Source organism: Suricata suricatta, chromosome 1, assembly GCF_006229205.1.
Source record: "Suricata suricatta isolate VVHF042 chromosome 1, meerkat_22Aug2017_6uvM2_HiC, whole genome shotgun sequence".
NCBI classification, from domain to species: domain Eukaryota; kingdom Metazoa; phylum Chordata; class Mammalia; order Carnivora; family Herpestidae; genus Suricata; species Suricata suricatta.
In genome coordinates, this window is record NC_043700.1 from 80,789,769 (window position 1) to 80,808,832 (window position 19,064).

General features: G+C 37.6%; 1 protein-coding gene and 1 pseudogene across 1 annotated transcript in view; both read left to right on the forward strand.

Moving 5' to 3' along the window:
- The window catches only part of MGAT4D (MGAT4 family member D), a 53,357-nt gene that overhangs the window by 13,963 nt on the left and 20,330 nt on the right, over window positions 1-19,064 (forward strand). The window contains exons 2-5 of the mRNA XM_029940791.1: window positions 3,555-3,713; window positions 5,950-6,087; window positions 10,683-10,816; window positions 14,339-14,385. Coding sequence (XP_029796651.1) covers window positions 3,555-3,713; window positions 5,950-6,087; window positions 10,683-10,816; window positions 14,339-14,385 — 478 coding nt within the window. The remainder of the gene's footprint in view (window positions 1-3,554; window positions 3,714-5,949; window positions 6,088-10,682; window positions 10,817-14,338; window positions 14,386-19,064) is intronic.
- On the forward strand, window positions 5,704-5,803 carry LOC115302839 (annotated as a pseudogene).

Genomic DNA, 19,064 nt, shown 5'->3' on the forward strand with positions numbered 1-19,064 from the left:
CCATCTTGGCTCCTTCCCCTATTCACTTTTGAGAAAGAGCAAGATAGAGCATAAGCAGGGGAGGGGCAGAAAGAGAGAGAGACAGAATCTGAAGCAGGCTCCAGGCTCTGAGCTGTCAGCACAGAGTCCAAAGCGGGGTCTGAACCCAGAAACTGTGAGATCATGATCTGAGCCAAAGTCACTCAACCAGCTGAGTCATCCAGGAGCCCCCAGAACGATCTTTTTAAAACACATGTTGTACCTGATAGTCTTCAGCTGCGTTTCTCAATTGAAATGGTAATCTGTAGTGATGTTCCAAGATATATAGTCACCTGAAAAAAATTTGGAGGGGGGCAGAACATGACTCCATTATCTTTATATTGAAACAAATACATTTTAATTAGGTTTATTGTGGTGATCATTTCACAATATATGCAAGTATCAAATCATTTTTAAAAATTTTTATAAAGTTCATTTATTGTGAGAGTGCACATGCGTGGGAGCAGGGGAGGAGCAAAGAGAGAGAGAATCCCATCAGGCTCCACACTGTCATTGCAGAACTGGATGTGGGGGCTCGAACTCATGAACTGAGAGATAATGGCCTGAGCCAGAACCAAGAGTCTGGTGTTTGACTGACTGAGCTACCCAGGTGCCCCTGAAAGTCACTTAACCGATAACCAAAACAAAACACATATGTACTGTAGAAAGGGCTGCAAAACTTTGCACACATTTTAAAAGAACTTCACAGACATTTCATGAATGTTGTGGGCTATTTCAGGCTCTGCCTCCACCCACATCCCTTTTATTCAAATTTACTGTCATTATAGGTTTTTTAGAAGAAAGGTTTGAGAAACACAGGTGGATAGGGAAAGCTTTATCATAGCTTATCAAAAAGATCAGCAGAACCAGATTCCTCTTTTCACCTCTGAATTTTCCCCCTGTTGTCCTTGAAATACTGAATAGCTACTAGGTGTGTAGAGACCATGATTTGAATGCCTCCTTGCCTTTTCACACACTCTGTCCCGAATAGAACACGTTTCCTTGCTTCCCTTGACTGCCTGACTCACACTCCTTCCAGAGTCCCCTGGGGCAGCACCTTCTCCAGAATCCTTCTCTGACTTCTCCCCTCCCCCCAACACTGTGCATAACCTTATCACTACAAGTCAGGGGTTGAAACCTTATTCTGCTGTGCTCATATTTTCCTTCACAGGGATATCTTTCATTTCTTTCTCCTAGAAAGGCCGTTTTAAAGGGAGCACTTGGGCCTCCTCTCAGAAGCTCATTACCTCTCTCAGAAGACAGAGAGAATCATCTCAATGGTGACATTGGTCAGACTTGACTTGTGTAGACCACACTGACAGGCAGGCGGAATGGCTTCCATAAAAAGGCACCTGGGGCCATCTCTGGGCTCTTTCTCTTACAACATCTCTTACATGCTCTACGAAAGAAGGGCCAGCTCTCTCTGCTTTTTCCTCCAAAATAGTGAGCACATGTGGCAAGTCATCCCCTTTGTGGGTGTGGCCCCACTGTTGTCCAGCTGCTCTTTCCATAATGGGGCGGGGGGTAAGTTAGCTTGGGTAAGGAAGTAGGACCTCCCAGTGCACTCGGCAATATGCCCATTGTCAGCCCCAAATAAAACTGGCTGCCGTGTTTGGGGCTGGTGTTATCTATGTGTATTCCTAATAAGGTAGAACCCAAGGAGAAGGAAATTTGTAACATCTGAAATATCACAATGATTTTAATTAAGTTAGTTCTACCAATTAGCCTATAAACTTCCCGAAGGCAAGAACTACCATATCTTTTTTTTATGTTGTATGTCCCTTGACACAGAGTAGTTGGCACATAAAAGGTGCTTAATTATTTTGTTAACTTTTTTCTAATTATAGAAGCAATGCCACATGATTCTAGAACAAAAGATAAAAACTGATCCAACAAACTAAAGATTATATATTAACAACATGTAAACTTGTAAACTTACTCTTTTTTACTATCTGTATTTTTTTGCAAAAAGGAAATGATTTTATGCATAGTTTTGTTTTTAAAAACAGTTGTTCTGAGGTGCCTGGGTGGCTCAGTTGGTTAAGCATCCGATTCCTGATTTTCAGCTCAGGTCATGATCTCATGGTTTGTGAGTTCAAGTCTCCTATCAGGGATCAAGCCCTGAGTTGGGACTTTGTGCTGACATCAAGGAGCCTACTTGGGATTCTCCTTCTGCCCCTCCTCTGTTCATGCAATTGCACTCTCTTAAAATAAGTAAACTTAAGAAAAATAAGATAAACAAAAAACAGTTGTTTTTGCAACATTAAATATAATATTCTATAAGATCATTTTCATAGTTGCATAGTATTACATTGATAAATGAATAAAAAGTAGCCCACTGATAAAAAATCACACATTCATCAAAGCATTTTTTTCATGTGCTTTGCCACGTGGTTTACATGCATTGTTGCATTACTTCTTCCCAACTCTGGGGCAAGGATTTTTGAGAGAGAGAAAGAATGTGTGAGCGGAGAGGAACAGAGAGAGAGAGAGAGAAGGAGAGAGAGAATCCCAAGCAGGTCCTGCACTGTCAGCATAGAGCTCAACTCAGGGTTTTGAGCCCACAAACTGAGAGATCATGACCTGAGCCAAAATCAAGAATCAGACTCAACCAACTGAGCCACCCAGGAGTGGGGCAGGGTTTTTTTATATATCCATTTATACATGAAGGAACAGTGGCTAACAAACACTAAATAGCTTGTCCAACGTGACACAGTATTAAGTGGCAAAACTGGGATTCAGTTATATATGATTTAACACCAGAGCCACTATAACTTTTAAAAGGATATTCTGGGGGCACCTGGGTGGCTCAGTCGGTTAAGCATTGAACTCCTGATTTCATTTCAAGTCATAATCTCATGATTTGTGACATCAAGCCCCAAGTCAAGCTCTGCACCAGCAGCATGGAACCTGTTAGGGATTCATTCTCTCTTCCACTCTCTCTCTGCTCCTCCCCTGCTTGTTCTCTCTCTCTCTCTCTCTCTCTCTCTCTCTCTCTCTCTCTCTCTCTCTCAAACTTAAAAAACATAAAAGGATATTCTGTAATTTATTTAACATATTTCCATTGTTGGGCATTTTTAGGTTGTTTCTTATTTTCTTACGATAATAAATAATGCTGTCTGTATTAAACATCCTTCGAGCCAAATCTGTATATATATTTCTGGTCATTTTCTTCAGATAAATTCTTAAAAGGGAATTTTTTGGCTCAATTGGTTTTCCCCTTTACAAATCTAATATGTGCACGAAATGACAAATTTGGAAAATATTAAACAGCACAAAGTAATAAAGCAGAAACCATTTCTAAACTTCCACCTTCCAGATAGTATTGTAACATCTCACTCTCTCTCCAGCCTTTTCTGTGTATCATATATACATATTTGTATGTAGACTATATTCATGCACACATGCACATGCACACAGAGTGTTACATACAGCTACATCAAAGCATGTATTTTACTTTTTTGTTATATATTATAGAAAATTATATGATACTATTGATATATATATAAACATGTACACATATGCTTTCTTTGCAGGTAGTCAATTAATTAATTGTAGAAACCATATTTTGGAATTTAAGGAGAAAATTCTACATCTGAAAAACAAAACTGAAAGAAATAACCGAGAGCTGATCAATGCCTTGAGTAAAGTGAAGTATGAAATGACACAGAGAAAAAATATGCCTGTAAACTTAGGTTTGTGATGCTTTTATTTTCGTGTGTAGTGGTTTGTTTGTTGGTTTTGTTTGTGTTTGAAAATTTAGATTTTGTGCTTTCTGATTTTAGGACATTTTTCCCCAACCAATAGAACTAAATTAGTGCTTGTTCTTTTATCGTGAGACATACAAAAATCAGGTAAGAGATCTCAGTGGTATGCCTCTTCTCTGTAGCTCAGAAATTGTCTTTCTGTGTTTGCTGTGTGAACTGCACCGCCATCTTGTTCCATCCAAAAGGCGCAGCCACAACCTTGAGTGTCACTCTGACCCCTCCTCCCTCCCTCTTGCTTATTTCCATTTCAGTCAGCAAGCAATCGTGTATATTCATAACCCAGTGTACATGTACGTCACAGATCCGTCCCCATTTTCCCATCACCATCTCTGCTGCTCTCGTCAGGACACCTTCATGCTTCATCTGAATGACTGCTAACATTTCTACTTTTTTCTCTCTTCAGACTTGTCTTCACCTGTCTATTTCTACCACTGAGTGAATGCTCACTGTCCTGTATATCATCCTGCAGTGGCTCCTATTTCTCCAGAATGAGAATCCTGCCTCTGTTTCTCCTTTTGTAGTCAGGGACTCCCTGCTCTTAATTCCTTGCAACCACTGATCAGCTTTCTGTTCTTATAGTTTTCTCTTTTCCAGGATCCCATACAAATGGAATACACACACACAATAGGGTATAATCCTCGGAGACTGACTTCTTTCACTTAGCAAAGATTCACTGCAGTTGTTATGTGACCAATTGTTGCCTTTTTATTGCTGAGTAGCATTTCATTATATGGATGTAGAGTGAATACAGTTTGTTTATCCTTTTGCCAATTGAAGGACATTTGGGTTTCTGTTTTTTTGGTGATTACAACTACATGTTGCTATAAGCATTCATACATAGGTTTTTGTATGAAGAGAATTTTCTTTAGCATACATGTATATCTATATATCCTGAATACATATCGGATGGATATGTGATTTGGAAATGTTTTCTCCCATTCTATGGCTAGCCTTTCCTTCCCCTTATGATGTCCTTCAGAGAACAAATATTTTTAATTGTGATGAAGTCTAATTATCAATTTTTCTTCTTTTTATTGTGTTTTTGATGTTATCTTTAAGAACTCTACCTACCCCAGGTTCATAAAGATTTTCTTGTATGTGTTTGTTTTTAATTTTATAGTTTTTTGCTTTACATTTAGGTCTATGAAAACTTTGAGTTGATTTTTATAAATGGTATGAAGTATTCAGTCTTTTTCATGTGAGTGTCCAAGTGTTCCAGCACCATTGGTCAAAAAGGTTGTTTTTTCTGCATTGAATTACCTTTGTACCTTTTTAAAAAATCAACTGACAATATTTATATGGATCTATTTCTGACTTCTCTATTCTTTTCTATTAGTCTATGTATCTCTTTTTAATGTAATATTATGCTGTCTTTTTCATTAAATCTTATTTACTTTGAGAGAGCAAAACACAGAGAGAGAGAAATAGAGAGAGAGAGCAAGGGAAGGGCAGCAATAGAGGCAGAGAGAGAGAATCCTAAGCAGGCTCTGCATTGTCAGCGCAGATCCTGATGCCGAGCTCCATCTCACAAACCATATGATCATGGCCTGAGCCTAAATCAGGAGTCTCATGCTTAACCGGCGGAGTCACCCAGACACCCCAATATCATGCTGTCTTGATTTTTGTATTACGTACTATGAATTAAATTAGATAATGTGAGACTTTTAATTCTGTTCTTATTTTTTGAATTTGTAGAAGTAAATTCAAATGAATGGTACAAGTGGAGTAATTAAATGTTGAGCTACAAAACAAAGTTATAGAGATACAAACTTTAATGTGATAATAATCTGAATAGCGGATCAGATCAATTATAGCATGTTTCTGTTATACTTCATTTGAAACCAACAGTTCTGTTAGTCTCTGGTTGTGTAGCGCAGAGTGTTAGACTTAAATATTACTTTATAAATAAATATGAATCATCACTTCTAGACCTTTTGGCTAACATCAAATGTAGTATCTGTTCTTATCAGTTTAAATAATATGAATCAATAATATTTGAGCTATATATTATAGCCAAATGATTTTAATAATTCACATTTAATTGTATTTCTCTTATATATTGAATACTAAGTTAATCTGATAATTACATTATGAGAAATTGTGCCAAAGAGAGAAAAATCTCTATAGTCACGAACTTAGAAACCCTATTTTTTCTCTCTTTCAGTTGAGAAGAAAATGAATACACTGGATAAGAACAAAACAGGGTCTAATACATTTGAAGTCCTAAAGTTCTTTTTTCCTCATCTAAGGAAAGTTGGCAGAATTTATCCTGATGTAATCATTGGCAAAGAGAAAACAGGTGGTAAGCAAACTTAGATTTAGGGAATCAAATATAGATATTTTTATCTTGGGGGACATGCTTTTAGGTTTCTTTGAACACTTCTCTAATTATTATTATGCATGCTTTTACATTTTAACATGTAATCTATTGATATAATACTCTGGTATATAGACCACCAGCCAATGTAGCATTAATTTGGACTGCCAGGAATCAGTACATTATCTAGCAGAAAAAAATGAGTTCAATAGACATTTGGAGACTTGAATTCACATTCAATTTTAATATAGATGTTTTGAAAACAAGTCATTACAAGTCACATACACATGTGACTTATACGAAGCATCTGACAGTACTTGTCTCCCTTGGTTTTGATAAATACATTCTTATTCAGTTATCTTCCTATTGCCTTATCTTTCTGGGGATCAAGGGCAGCGAAAGCTTTATGGAAGAGGTGATGTTTGAGCTAAGACTAAGGTAATGAATTTAACCTCAGCAGGTATTAAAGAAGAGGAAAAGCATTTAAGTTATAAGCAGGGATATTAGGATGAGTCTCAGAGTGCTTGCCATTCTCACAAACCTCAGTCATTCCAGTGAGTGAGTCACTCCAGGCCAGTGGCAGCAAACTACAACCCGTGGGCCAAATCTGCGATTTTAAAATAAGATTTTGTTGAACCCTGGTCAGGTCTCATTGTTACTTGTCTATGGCTGTTCTCACACCACAGTGGCAGAGTTCTGACAGTGACTGGAAGGCCTGAGAGACAAAAATGTTTACTATCTGGTCCTTTACAGAAAAAGCTTACTGATCTCTGTCTGATCTCAGTGGTTCCTGGGGAATATGCAGTATTGTTCCATATCACATGCCTCTGCCAAGCCCGTTGTGTTGGAAGGGGGATGCCAGACGGCAGTGAGTCACACCTGAGTTCCCACTGTGTTCCATATACTGAGTTAGTGTGTTTTCTTTCATTGTCTCATTTGATCCTCACAACCCAATATAGTAAGACCTATAATTACCTCTCTCTTATACCTAAGAAATTTGAGGTTTAGAGATATTAAGGTACTTCTTGAGGTCACACTTGAGTCTTTAACTGTGTCAGATTCCCTCTTAGGAGTATTTTGAGTGGGGCATGTAAATATGTACATATACATGCGTGTGTGTGTGTGTGTGTGTGTGTACGTATGAGAAAGTATGTGCTACACAAAGCTATGCATAGTAGGCAGAGGAGGAGATGAAAGTCATAGAACAAAAACCCATTACATAGAAACTATAAAATATTAGATACCAAGAATAAGCATATCCTTGAATAAACATCAACAAAGATATGCAGAAGCCCATGACACAGAGTGAAAGAGAGGAGGGGGAAGTATTTGTTATTGGGAAGAACAAGAGAACTCTTTGTATGGGGGTTGGGAGTGTTGAGGTGACCCAGTGAATCCTGAATAATTTTTATCTCCTGATTTCTTTTTTTTAATGCTTTATTTATTTTTGAGACAGAGACAGAGCATGAGTGGGGAGGGGCAGAGAGAGAGGGAGACACAGAATCAGAAGCAGGTTCCAGGCTCTGAGCTGTCAGCACAGAGCATGACGCGGGGCTCGAACCCACAAATGTGAGATTGTGACCTGAGTTGAAGTCAGAGGCTTAAACAACTGAGCCACCCAGGCGCCCCTCCTGATTTCCCATCATGCTGTATACATTGATTCTTCTTTTGAGGGCCCTTTGGTGGATTTTCATAGGTTCTTGGGGGGACTAGCTTGCATATAAACCTTCATGACCAGAGGTAATCTAAGATTTTTTTCCTGGTAACTAATAGATCATAACATATAAGACATTGGTAAGAGCACAGAAGACTGCAGCAAGGTCTACTGGGAAATCCATCATCAGGATTACTTATTCTGTATTCTGAGTATATCTCAAATAATTTCTGCTCTCTCCCCTGTATAACTATTCTCTTTGAGCTTTCATTTCTTGCCTGGTGTATTGAAATAGACATGTAATTTTTCTCATGGCTTTAGTATTACTAAAGTCAATTCAAAGTGCATAACATCATGCTCAACTCTGGTTTAAAGTTCTTTAGTAGATCCTCAGTGCATTTAGGATGTTAGCTCCTTAACATGGTTTATGCATAATAGACTATATCTTTCAAATCTCAAATTTTGCCATTTCCCCTCCTTTCCAGAAACGCCAAACCACTTACAGTCCCCACGGATAGACCAAGTGATTAGCACATGCTAATCACTGCCTGTAATGAACACACCACCTCCCCTCAACCACAACTCACTTGTCATGTGTGTCTTTATCCAATATGACTTTTCAGCTTAACTGACAACTTCTTTGTGCAGTCTTCCACGTCCTCACAAGACCAGCTTCTACCGGGTACTAAGTCCTGGGGAATAGTGGTGGCAAGACATGACCCTCATCCTTCTAGAGACATGTGAGAAAACAATTACAATGTAAAGTGACCAGTGCTGTGACAAGGGAAATATGTGGTGGGGCAGGTAATCTGACTTGGGGAATTAGGGAAAACTTTCTGGATGAGGTGACATCTAAACTGAGACATGAAGGGTAGAAAGAATTAGAATAAGCTGAATAGGGGAAAACACATGGTGGACAGTGGAAAAGTAGAGGCCATTCATCCAGGTAGAAGAAGAGAAACAGGAAAGGTCTAATGGCAAGGAGGCCTAGAGGAAAAGTGTGGCAGTCAGGTACAAATGGAGCTGGACGTTATTGGCAGTGACACATGAAGCAGAGGCCAAATAATAAAAGGGCTTGACCATTCACTTATTCACCCCAAATAACAAAATGATAACAAAAAAGATGATAAGTACTATGTAAGACGAAGTAAGACTATGTAGCTCCTACACTCAGCTTCATTTAGAAAGAATGAGTAGAATTGGCACAAGGAGCCTGAAGAAGAATGTACTAGGCAGAGAAGGAATGGCATATGTGCAAAGATGTGGAGGTGAGAGAGTCTTATTGGGTCAGTTTGTGAAGCTGAAAGATGTTTAGTAAGACTGATTTGTAGACAACTGAAACAGAAGAGGCAGGTGGGACAAGGTCCCTAAAGGTCTTGCAAACGTTTGTAAATGTATGCCTTATCCTAAGGCAATGCAAATCATCCTAGCAATTGCATTTTTTAAAATCTTGTTATGTTTATTTTTGAGAGAGAGAGACAGACAGACAGACAGACAGACAGATAGACAGAATATGAAGCAGGCTCCAGGCGCTGAGCTGTCAGCACAGGTGAAGTCAGAGGCTCAACCAGCTGAGCCACCCAGGTGCCCCTCCAGCAATTGAATTTTAGAATGGATCCCAAAGTTTGAAACTTGATTCCTGCCTCACACCATCCATAATCCCTGCCTCACACCATCCATAAAAATCAATTCCAGGTGCCCTGTAGGCCTATATATAAAAAGCAAATGGTAAACTTTCTAGAAGTTATTTAGCAGAATATCTGTATGATTAAAGATAAATGAAAATTTCTCAGCAGGAATCAAAACACTAACTATAAGAATAAGTAGATAAATTATACTATATTAAAATTAAGAATTTCTGTCCATCAAGAAGTAAAACATTGAAAAGGGAACCCAGAATAGGAATTGATATTTTAATACACATAACTGACAAAGCATTCATATTTAGAATCTATAAAGAGCATCAAAAGATAAAAATCCAGACAATTCTAATAGAGAAACAGGTAAGAGCTTAAGCAGAGTTTTCACAAAAGAACATCTAAGACATAAACATATGAAAATATGTTCAAACTCAATAGTAGTTATGGAAATACTGAATCTCATTGTTCCCACCAAAATTCAATACTTTTTTGTTACATAAATGCTTCTCGGTTTGTTGCCTACCAGAGCCCTGATTGTTTTGACAAATTTTTTCCCAGTTTTATTATTGCTTTTTAGGGTAAGGATTTTCTGAGTTTCTGAGTTCCTCACTTAGCCATTTTAGAAGTTCTTATCCCCACCTTAAAGGTGGGAAAAATGAGGCTGGAGAGGCTGTGTATCTTGTCCAAGTTTATACAGCCAGGCACTGGTGTTGAGTTTGGGCAGACTTCAGTGATATAATCTTGGTATCTATTTAGGATGACATGAAGTCTGTTTTACCAGTGTTCCAGTCAGTATTGGGCAATAAAAGTAACTCACGGGCATGGATTCAGTACATCAAATCACCTGGAAATTACTTCATACATTTTTTTTCACAGATGAAAATATTTCATAGTATTTTATCTGTTTTGGATTCCAGCATCTCCTTAGGAAAAGAGTAGAGAATAAGCCAGTGTGGGACATGTTGTATCCAATTAGGTAAAAGCTATAATAAATAGAGAGTGGTTAGCTTTATTTTTCACTACACTGAAACCCTCCAACATGAGAAAATCTTAGAGTCTAATTAGAGCGTTTATTATAAATCCATTGCAAATTGGAATTTGCTCGAGCTGGAAATGAACTTAGTGATAAAAATTCATAGTAGTTTGAATTATCTTTGTCATACAGTTTCAGACACTCTTTTTTGACCATACCACTAACCCAAATATAGTAACTGACATAGATATTAATGATAAAGTATGTTTTTCTCTGTGGCTCAAATGGTGATTCCATGCTCCTATGTCTGCAGTCTCTTTTGCGCTGGGTATTTCCACTGTTAGCAGAGGAAATCAAAGTTACCTGAAGCAAACACTGAATTCTGTTGTCTCCAGGATGACTCTCTCAGAAGAGAAGGACTCTGTGGTGATTGTCTCTGTCGCCGATGTACGTATGAAAAATAAGTAGCTCTCCAAAGACCCTTGTTCCATAGTAATCATTGTATCGTTTCAGATTTTCCCCCTTAAATTTAAAAAAGCAATTCATAGGTGCCATTTTTGAGTAGCAGACAATGTATTTGAGCCTTGTTTGCACCACGGAGAAAGAATTAAGTATGTCAACCGAAAAAGAAAAGATAATGGTTCCAGGTAGAGAAATAAGATTGCATTGTTAAATATGTTACTAGGAGCCCTGCATACTATATGGTACAGAAATTATATTTACAAACAAAACATAAAAATTGAAGCTATAGTTAAAAAGCACTGCCCATTCAAATAAAAAGTTGGTATGTAAAACAAGAGGTAATTTGTGTTAAATTAAGTAGCATCAAGTACCTTGAATATTGAAGGACTCCTTTCTCTATCTGAAGGATTGTGGACCCTTTTTATATACATTATTTGTATATAATATATATAATATATACATTATTTGTTTCCATCCTTGTGAAGTACCTCTCCTGATTTTACAAGTGAAAAAGCTTGAGCTGTATAGAAAGTAAGTAACTTGCCCAGTAATTGATACAGCAGACTCAAATCTATGTCTAATAGATTTTCTATCTTGCCTCTAAGACCATGTAAAACTATAAAGCACTGCCTAAATATTAAAACCATAAAACCTTTTGGAGGGAAATTTGGCAGCTTGTGTTAGATTTAAAATGTATATATCCTTTGTCTCAGAAATCTCAATTCTGGGAATTTATCCTAAAGAATTAATTAGGCAAGAATTCCAAAGTAATAAAAATATGGCAGTGTTTGATGGTATCTACAGTAGTTGAGAATACAGACTCCAGATCTAGACTTCTCTATTTCCTGGCTTGTGAACTTGAGTAAGTTCCTTCACTTCTCTGTGCTTCACTTTTTTCTCGTAAAACAGTCATGATAATATTACCTATGTCATAGGGTTTTGTCAATTAAATTAACTACTATACTTAAAGTATCAGGGTGCCTGGGTGACTCAGTTGGTTAAGTGTCTGACTTCAGCTCAGGTCATGATCTCATCGTTCGTGGGCTCAAGCCCTGTGTTGGGCTCTGTGCCGACAGCTCAGACACTGGAGCCTGCTTCAGATTCTGTGTCTCTCTCTCTCTCTGCACCTCCCCCACTCATGTTCTGTCTCTCTCTGCCTCAAAAATGAACACTTAAAAAATATTAAAGTATTTAGAATAATGCATGACACATATGTTCAGTAAGTAATTGAAGAGTTTTCAGTGCACAATTGCTTTTTAAAAGCAAAATATTGGAAGCCACCAAAAATGTCTATCAATAAGACTGGCTAATAATCTGCAATGCAATTATAACCATTGAAAAGAGAATGAATATCTGTATTCGCAGACATAAAATTATGATCCTATCCTATTGTTGAGTGGGAAAAATACTGTAAAACATTTAACATAATGTTTTCTATGTAAAATGTGATAGAAGGAAGGAAGGTGTAAAAAAAAGAATACATAGACAGATTAAGTGTAGAAAGAATAAAAAGAGCAAACCTTGGAATAATGGTCTCCAAAGTATAAATAATGGTTATCTCTGGAGAGTAGGAGGTGTAGGGATCTTTGTTGTCCTTTCTTTTGAATTTTCTATAGTAAACACGTCTTTGAATGCAGAAAAAAACTCAAAATAAGCAATAGGAGAACAAATAGGAAAATATAAATAAAAGATTAAATAGTCATTATGCTCAAGTTTAATTTCTTAATACTGGAAGAATATATATAATCTCCAAAATGTTTTGTCACAGTTCTGTATATTACATATTACAATCCTTATTTACTTGCTGCTAACACAATTCACATATCCCTAAAATGTTTAGACCAATAATGAAACATTAGGGACAAATTTTAAAATGGAATATAGAATGATTACGGTATGTAACATGAATACTGTGTTTAAAAGGTAGTATGTTTCAGGGTACCTGGGTGGCTCAGTTAAGCATCTGACTTTTGATCTCAGTTCAGGTCTTGATCTCAGGGTCATGGCCCCTTGTTGGCAATGGAGCCTACTTAAAAAAAATAAGTACTGTATTTTAGTATGTAATAAATAGCTGGTGATTCAGTTTACGGCTATCTTAAGAACCTTAAGTACTATCAGAGAGTTATCTGTATCATGACAGAGAGATATATATATACACACACACACACACACATATATATATATATATATTTAATGTTTATTTATTTTGAGAGACAGAGAGAGAGAGAGAGAGGAATAGTAGATGCTGGGAAGGGCAGAGAGAGAGAGAGAGAAAGAGAATCCAAAGCAGGCTCCATGCTCAACAGGGCTTGATCTCAGGCACCCTGAGATCATGACCTGAGTGAAAATCAAGAGTCACGCTCAACTGACTGAGCCCCCCAGGCTTTCTTAACAACAGATATTTTTAAATAAACAATCTGACTATATTCATTTCAGAGCACTCAAATTTGACAATACAATTTTCATCAAATACTTTTTCAGAATTTTATATTGAGAGTGCTTGTGGTCCTGAGACAATATCATGTAAATGCCATCACTTTAGTTAAAACAGACAAACAAAACAAAATAAAACAAAAACCATTTAAGAATAAATAAAAAGCTATTTACAAATGAATCTGTCATCTGCTCTAGCACAGCATTTGATCAAGAGTAGGCAAATAAGGTTTGTTGATGGATGAAAATGTGGGAATTAATCTGAGTAATACTGTCTAGAAAACTGTAGGTTTAATATTGAAGTACATTTAGTATCATACAGTACTCACAAAATGAAGACAGCTTCAAAAAGAGCAGTTCTTAGGGCTACCTGAGTGGCTCACTTGGGTAAGTGTCCAATTCTTGATCTCAGCTCATGTTATGATCTCATGGGTTCCTTAGGATGAGCTCCACATCGGTCCCTGACAGCACCGATTCTCTCTCTTCCTCTCTCTCTCCCCCTTGCTCATGCATGCACGGGTGTGCTCTCTTTCACTCTCTCTCAAAAAATAAATAAACTTAAAAAAATATTTTTAACTTTTTTTTTTACTGTTTATTTTTGAAAGGGAGGTGCAGAGAGAGAGGGAGATACAGAATCCAAAGCAGGCTTCGGGCTCTGAGCTGTCAGCATAGAACCCAACGTGGGACTTAAACTCAAAAACTCATGACCTGAACTGAAGTTGGATACTTAAATGACTGAACCACCCACATGCCTCTAAAATTTTTTTAAAAAGGGCATTTCTTAGAAATAAGCCATCCCATTTGTAGGACAAAACTGTTTTAGATACACAGGTTTTTACACAGTAATTTTTAAGTGAAAATAATGTGTAGTGGTATTTTGTATTGTGACAAAGGAAGAATGAAATAGTTTAAGTATTCCAGTCAGGTCTTTTAGACACAAGATATTTTACATTCTTTTATAAAAAATGAAAAAAATATTCTTAGGACACAATGACATTCCTACATGTAGCAAACATATATTAGTAAAATGACGAGGCATGCTTAATTTCAGTAAAATATTTTTCTCATTTTTAGAGAAATGAAGATTATTTAAAATCTGTTGTTGACATGATTAAAAAAAGGTGAGTACTGTCTGATAAGCTTAAAAATAACTGTTCTTTTATTTTTCTCTTTTATTTTTTCTACTTAATTATTTTATTAGTGATCATATTCTCTTTGATGGATGTAGCTGTGCGGACAGAACTACTTAGAACTACAAGTAGTTCTAAGCTATGATGAAGTATAGCTTATAATTTCCCCCAGTTTTGTAGGTTATCTGCCTAATAAAATCCATCTTTTTCATGTTATGATTGTTATATCTATGTATTCTCCCTGAAATCCACTTCCTCTGAGAGAAACCCACAAGGTAATTTTTTAAGCGATCTTGTTCCTTACTCTATGAAGTTGCATTCTCCGCTTCTGCTTACTATCTCCTACTGAACGCAGCCCAGAGGAGCAAGCGCATGCTGATGAATGAGCGCGAGGTGATTTACTCAGCAAGACGCTGTGGGATTGGACCCAGGCTGTTAGATGCTTATGTTCACGTGGGTGACACAACCGGTAAAAAACAAATCGCAAGGAGGAAGCTGGTGTTTCGCATTGGTATGGGGAGGGCAATATAAGAACACGTAGAGGAGGAAGTATTTTACTCCACCTGCAAGGTATCAAGAAGGTCTTTCCTGAGAAGGAAATAACTGGACTGAGTCTAGAGGGGTAAGCAGACATTCTGCAGACAGATGCAAGGAGAAAGGGAATGCCTGGCAAAGAGAAAAGCCAAACAGAAACATGCAAAAGTTCTCGAAATAGAAGTATATCCTGGGGCGTGGATGTTTGGGCTTAAGGAAGAAGTATCAGTGGGAGGTAAGGCTTGCTGTAATAAGATCATGAGGAGCCTTGGATACCATGCTAAGGAATATGCACTTTATGCTACGGACCAGGGTTGCAAACATGGCCTTCAAGCTGAATCTGGCTAATAGACATTTTTGGCTTAGACAGGAAAGTGTTTGTTTTCCTCACCATATAGCTCAAGGGGATGAGGCAGAGTTATTTAGTCAGAAGAATTCCAGCTAAAAACGGTAGAATGAACAGAATTAGAAAATCACCATTTTGAAAACAGCTGATTCCGGCAGGTAGCAGGGGAGCTTCACAAGGAAGGAAGGTGTGCTAGCCAGGCAGCGAGCAAGGGCGCCTGGGGCTGTGGCCTGCAGACCGCCTCTCCCTGCGACACCTGGGAGAACAGAAGTGTGAGATGGGGCTGAGGGCACAAGGGCAATCCGCAGGCAGGGGGCAAGTGCCCACCTAAACCTGTGATCAGCCAGTTATCACTGGAAGTGAGACAGCCAGACTTTTGTGTCTTCTGTTGTGAGGTAAATGAAACACACCGGAAGTAACTCTAGGGACTTATCGCCCATCCCCCTCCAGAATCCAACACAACAGACGCAGAGTACAGCATAACACAAAGCAACCTGCAGTCTGCTCTGAATTCAAGTTTAGGGTCTACACAGTGAGCAGAGGAGGCAATCTGGAGTAACCACCAGGATGAGGACGGAGGACATTCTGTAAGACAGTTGACCCAGTCCTTTCAACAAGACTTGTATTAGAAAAAAAGAGAAACGGTTGGTCTGGATAATAAGTTTAAAAAAGAAGTAAGATAACTGATTACAAGGAGGGATCTTACGTGGAGGCTCATACACACCCCACCTTCCCCTCTGAATGCTTGTTAGGCTACTGGGGACATTTATCCACCGAGTTATCAACTGAATGTTATGTGATGTTAAATAACTATTCTTAGACTGGTAAGGTGTGATAATGGCTTGCAGTTCTGTGAATAAATGCCCTTTTTATTTTGACACTGAAGAATTTAAGGGTGAGAAATGATATCCAGGATTTGTTGTAAAATACTTCAACAACAAAAGGTGAGCTGTATACAAGTGTGGTAAAAAAAAAAAAAAAACAAATAATGGTCGTTGAATCAGGTGATTTGGGATTCACTGTATTCCCACTTTTTGTGTGCCTGGTAACTTTCATAATAAAAAGTTAAAGAATTGAATTAGACTATTTTCAACAAGCTTGACTGAAGGGGATTGAAACTAAACAGAGTAGCCTGAGGGAAAACTTGTGTTAGGGGAGGTCTGGAGCTGGGGTGCCAGGAGAGGTTTTACATGTGGTCTCGTCCATGGACAGGGTCTACCGGGGAGTTGATGCCAGGGACATCTGGAAGGAGATCTAGGCAGGACTAAGCTAAGATAAAGGGGAAAATGGTAAGAACAGGTGAAGGAGCAAAGAAATAATAATTCATTTGAGAAAGGAGGGCGAAATTAAAGAATTCCATACTTAAATGCTTCTCTTTTCTTTGTTAAAGAAAGATAGTATCTTGAGAATGAGGGATTTACTGGCAGTGAGCTTGACCTGGAGAATGGCAGTGAAGCCTTGAAGTAGATGATGTGTGTGGAGCGAGATAGAGTTGGGCAAGATTAAGGAAAACACCCATGCATGTCTGGTTTTTCCCAAAAAGGACTGTTCCAGGATACAGTCTCTGGGTTGCTTTATTCTACATAATAAACCACTCTCTGGAGAACACACATTAGCCTGAAATGACTTCAATCTACACTGGGTTCATGTCCTTATAAGGGAGTCTTAATAGGATCTGTTACAAAGAAGGCAGAGGTTTATAAACAATTCCTGAGGATGTGTTTGCATAATTGCAAAACTTTTGAAGATCACTTTAAAAAGGAATTCTAGTCTGTGGTTATCTGTGGAGATCACAATTAAAAATATTACTCAATGTATAAGGATACTTAACATTTTGCTATAAAACGCACAATGTCACTAACTGGTATTTTAGCTAGACTTGAAGATCATGTATGTCAGAGAGCTATATCAGATGATTCAAAGAGAGTCTCATGATGATAAGGATATTAATGTTAACAATACAGCGTAAAGGGTTGGAATACAATTTTATTTTTTGTGAGACTAGAATAAAACTATGATTTAAAATTTTAGACTCCTAACTTTTCATTTGTATGCCTACATTTTTATATCATTAATTTAGCTCAAAACCCTTTTTCTAGGTCTTCTCATTGGGGTTGAGAGATTGTTCTATATGCTATTGCCCTAAATTTGAGACTGTATAGTAATTGTTAAGGGACCCAACTAAGGCTATTCATAATGTTATATGAAACTGTATGTAACTATGTGCTTTATATAAAACTATAAAGCTGTATGGTTTCCATACTTTTATGACTATAAGATAAAATCATTCATTTATAATGGCAACAACATACAATTATACTATTTTCTCTAGTCATTGGCAACTAGCAATTCTGGTCTCATTATATCTAGGACTTCTGATGCTATCCATAACCTAATAAGCTAAAAAAGGTTTAAAGAATCTCAGAAGGATGTCACCACACAGGATCAAAGGTGTTGCTTAAGACAGACTGAAAAAAAAATGAGCCTGGAATCTTTTTCTTTAATCAGTAATGGGAAATTATACCATCAAGATAGAAATTATTTGTAACCTGACCTTTGTTGTTTTGAGACTTTGTGTGAAATTTTCTAGAGGAAAAAATTTACTTGTAAGCTTCTGTAATCCTACTTTTTGATGACTGTATATGCTGCAACTTAATGGTATTTTCATGTACCTCTGCCATTCTAAATTGCTGTACAAAGTTATGCAATTTTACTTTTAAAAATGTAGATATTGTGTTACTAATTTTTACCCCAAAGCAAACAGAATTCCTCATTCTGTTCTTTGATCCAGCATTTCCTCTCTCCAAGGAACATATTAAAATTCGTTTTTAAAAATCTTTTCAGTTGTATACTGAAAACGAACTGAGGACTGAAGGGGGGAGGGGGAAGGGTGATGATCATGGAGGGGGGCACTTGTGGGGAAGAGCACTGGGTGTTATATGGAAACCAACTTGACAATAAACTATATATGAAGTTGGGGGAAAAAAAAGACCTTCATGGTATATAAATTATATCTCAAAGCTGCTAAAAACAAAAAACAAAAAAACATCTTTTCAGTTGATACACCATAAAATCAGAGGAGCCAGGAAGACTCTCATCCCCTGCACTTCCCCGTTTACACTCCCACCTAAATAAAGAAATAAGTCAACAAACAGACAAATGACCAGAAACTCTTCCACTGATGCATAGAGCCTGGTTAGAACCCAGTGTCTGTGGAACAGACACTGAGAGAGAATGTATTGCGATGCCTATTATAAAAATTCATAAACCATTTAAAAAGCAAGCGAAAGGAATGAAATTGTCCACGTTCCAATGTCCTGAGGGGGCACACAAGCACCGTGACCGGCACCAGGACTTTGGAAGGAGGGGTGAGATGATGATGTGCGTTTGTTATTTGTGTAGCGATATGTGGGCTGAAGAGCCGGAAGCAAGTTTGTACCTTAAGGAATTATTCACGGCTAATATAGCATGATGATTCCAATTCCAACAGTGTTGTTGAGGGAGACGTGTTATCTAACTAATACCCAGTAACTGAGATTCATTCGTATCGGAATTGTGCAAAGTGAGGGCTGCCTATTTTGCACATAATTGAGATTGTGCATATAAAACTCTGTCCTGCTTTTTCACCTATTGGTAAAAACAAACATTTTCTTGAGACTTTAACATTTTAGTAAATAATGTAATGCCTAAGTGTAAATCCCATTTAAAGTTGTATTAATCTCTAAAGGAAGATCATTTAAAATGCTCCACCTGGTGTCCCATCCTTTACCTTGATGGTGGGAGATTTGTA